Source organism: Grus americana, chromosome 9, assembly GCF_028858705.1.
Source record: "Grus americana isolate bGruAme1 chromosome 9, bGruAme1.mat, whole genome shotgun sequence".
In the NCBI taxonomy this organism is placed as follows: domain Eukaryota; kingdom Metazoa; phylum Chordata; class Aves; order Gruiformes; family Gruidae; genus Grus; species Grus americana.
This window is the reverse complement of record NC_072860.1, coordinates 26,523,814-26,526,176: the sequence shown is the minus strand read 5'-3', so window position 1 is coordinate 26,526,176 and position 2,363 is coordinate 26,523,814. Positions and strand designations below refer to the sequence as shown.

The 2,363-nt window shown below is 40.3% G+C and overlaps 1 protein-coding gene across 1 annotated transcript; it reads right to left on the bottom strand.

The window, feature by feature from the left end:
- Window positions 1-1,244: 1,244 nt before the first annotated feature.
- On the bottom strand, window positions 1,245-2,155 carry ARL14 (ADP ribosylation factor like GTPase 14). The gene has a single exon (XM_054835418.1). The coding sequence runs from the start codon at window positions 1,892-1,894 to the stop codon at window positions 1,310-1,312; it is 585 nt and encodes a 194-aa protein (XP_054691393.1). The 5' UTR covers window positions 1,895-2,155; the 3' UTR covers window positions 1,245-1,309.
- Window positions 2,156-2,363: the final 208 nt, after the last annotated feature.

Genomic DNA, 2,363 nt, shown 5'->3' with positions numbered 1-2,363 from the left:
AAGGGACTGTTGAGGCACAGAGTGATTAAATGACTTCCCCATGGTCAAAGATTGTGGTAGATGTAGGAAAAAAAACCCCAGCTGTCTAAGCAAGCATCCTAACCACTGGAGCATCCTACCTCTGCAGACATTGCTCAAGAAGGCAGAAATAGTTGGGCTGGATTTTCTGGGACTATATAGCCAATAATTAGGTGGTCTTTTTTCTCTTGCTTTTTAAAAGAGCAAGCCCTATTAACTTTTCAGCCTCAGTGTTTAAATTGTTTTCATGGTTGATGCAGTACAATTAGACTCCTAGTTATTAAACCTTCCTTGCTTTAATGGCATTCAGAATACTAATTCACTCCATCAATCAGGAAATCTAAACAGAAATTTCATTTGGAGTTTTTTTCTACAAACTGTAGCAACAGGATTAGCAATTTTGTGCCACTTATGTCAAATTTAATGAAACCTAAATTTATCAGTAACAAAATTTCAGGTGGCTTCAGTACAAGCAGGACAGGATCCATAAAGTTCTATTAAAAAATGACTGAGGAGCCAATCCCCCCATTTCTCCCCCCTTTATCCCCCACCCCAAAACCACTGGGGATCAGCGCTTCACTGGACCGACCCCACACTGGCTTCCATCGCTCTGCTCTCGGCTAAGGATAGCAATCCAACAGCGCAGAAACAAAGACATCGGTACGTGGAAATCCATAACAGAGAGACAGCAGACCTACACCCTACACGCAGCACTGGATCCCAGTTTTGTCTGTGGCATGATGAGGAGCAGATCCTGTCTGTTAAAATCTTTTTGGAGCAATCAGCTCTAGAATGCACTAATATCCAGCAGCTGTTTCAGATTCATAGGTTCTCTTGTACATAACTAAGAGTTTAAGCTCTAAACCAACTATATTTTTATATGAGAAATACATCTGTGGAGCATTTATTATGAAATATTTTCTCTTGCGCTTTTCTTGCTGAGCAAACAACTTGGCTATTTTACATCTTGACAACATACTTGATTTAAGCATTTTAAGCACTGCTCACCTATTTTGTTTCCACTTGCTAAAATTCAGGAGCTCAACTCCACCTTTTTCATCTTTCAACAGCCACACTTCTGAGCTAATAACCCCAAGTATGTGATCACTAATAAAATACTGCAGAGTAATATCTCAGAAGCATCTGCGGGTGTAACAATATCATTTAATAGTGTCGCAGTTCTTTATAAATATTTACTTATAAGAGTTCTTCAGAATCTGGTATTTTCAGATTTAGTCTGTCCAACAAAATATGTTGATTAAAGTTCACCAGAATTTGATGATAGAAATTCTCAAAGTGTTTCTATTTCCTTAAAGATTGTAGAAGTCTCCTTTGATCTGCTGTATTGTTTTGCAAATGTGGTTAGTCTTTGGAGAGCTTCTGACAAACCTTCTCCTGTGATAGCACAACAGGGCTGTACGTACCAATTTCTGTCACTGCAGTACTTCTTCATCTTGAACCTCCTGGTTATTTCCTCAGCGTTCAAAGCTCCGGGCAAATCCTGCTTATTCGCCAGCACGACGACTGGTACGCTTTTTATAAATTCATTCTTTAAAATGAGTTCAAATTCTTTCTTTGATTCTTCCAGACGCCACTTATCAGAGCTGTCCACAACATACAGCAGTCCATCTACGTTTTCCAGGAAATTGCACCAAACCTGTCTCATTTTCTGTTGTCCTCCAACATCCCAAAAGGTCAATGTAAAATCCTTCCCGATTTCAATCATATCAACATTAAAGCCAATTGTTGGAATTGTTAGAAAAACATCGTTATACTTGAACTTGTACAACAGTGTAGATTTTCCTGCAGAATCAAGTCCTAACATCAGTATATTAGCTTGCTTGACTTTGGAGTGTTTGGTGTGCTGGAGGCCCATTGGTGCCGTGGTATTTTCCAGTAAGCCTTTAAAGCTGGAATTCACCGTCTTCCATGAAGCTGGTATTTGTCAGCAAGATGTCTGTCTTCTCCGTGAGATGAAGCACAAAGAGTAAGGAAGAGGAAGGGGAAGAACCAGCTTTGCGCTATGAAAAGCAAGTAGAAGCTCTGTACAAATACATGCTGGCTTTTATCAGCTTGATAATGCGCAAACAGTATTTATGGAAGTGTAATGTTCGGTGCCAAGCCTGTGGGTGGAACAACTATGAGTAACATACCAATTGGTCACAAGCACAAAGGTTACAGTCTTTGAACATGTTTGAACAGTGAACCACACTTACATGACCATTTAAGAACTCTACATTGTGAAATTGTGTGTACCGAAGCAGCAGCAGCCTGGTTATACTCCCTAATCCCATGGCCCAGGGAACCGCTAACTGTCTGCCCTGCTTCAGTGCAGGCCCAGAGAT

Excerpts from the sequence above, each read along its gene's own strand:
- ARL14 (XM_054835418.1), bottom strand. The coding sequence starts at position 1,894 with ATGGGCCTCCAGCACACCAAACACTCCAAAGTCAAGCAAGCTAATATA.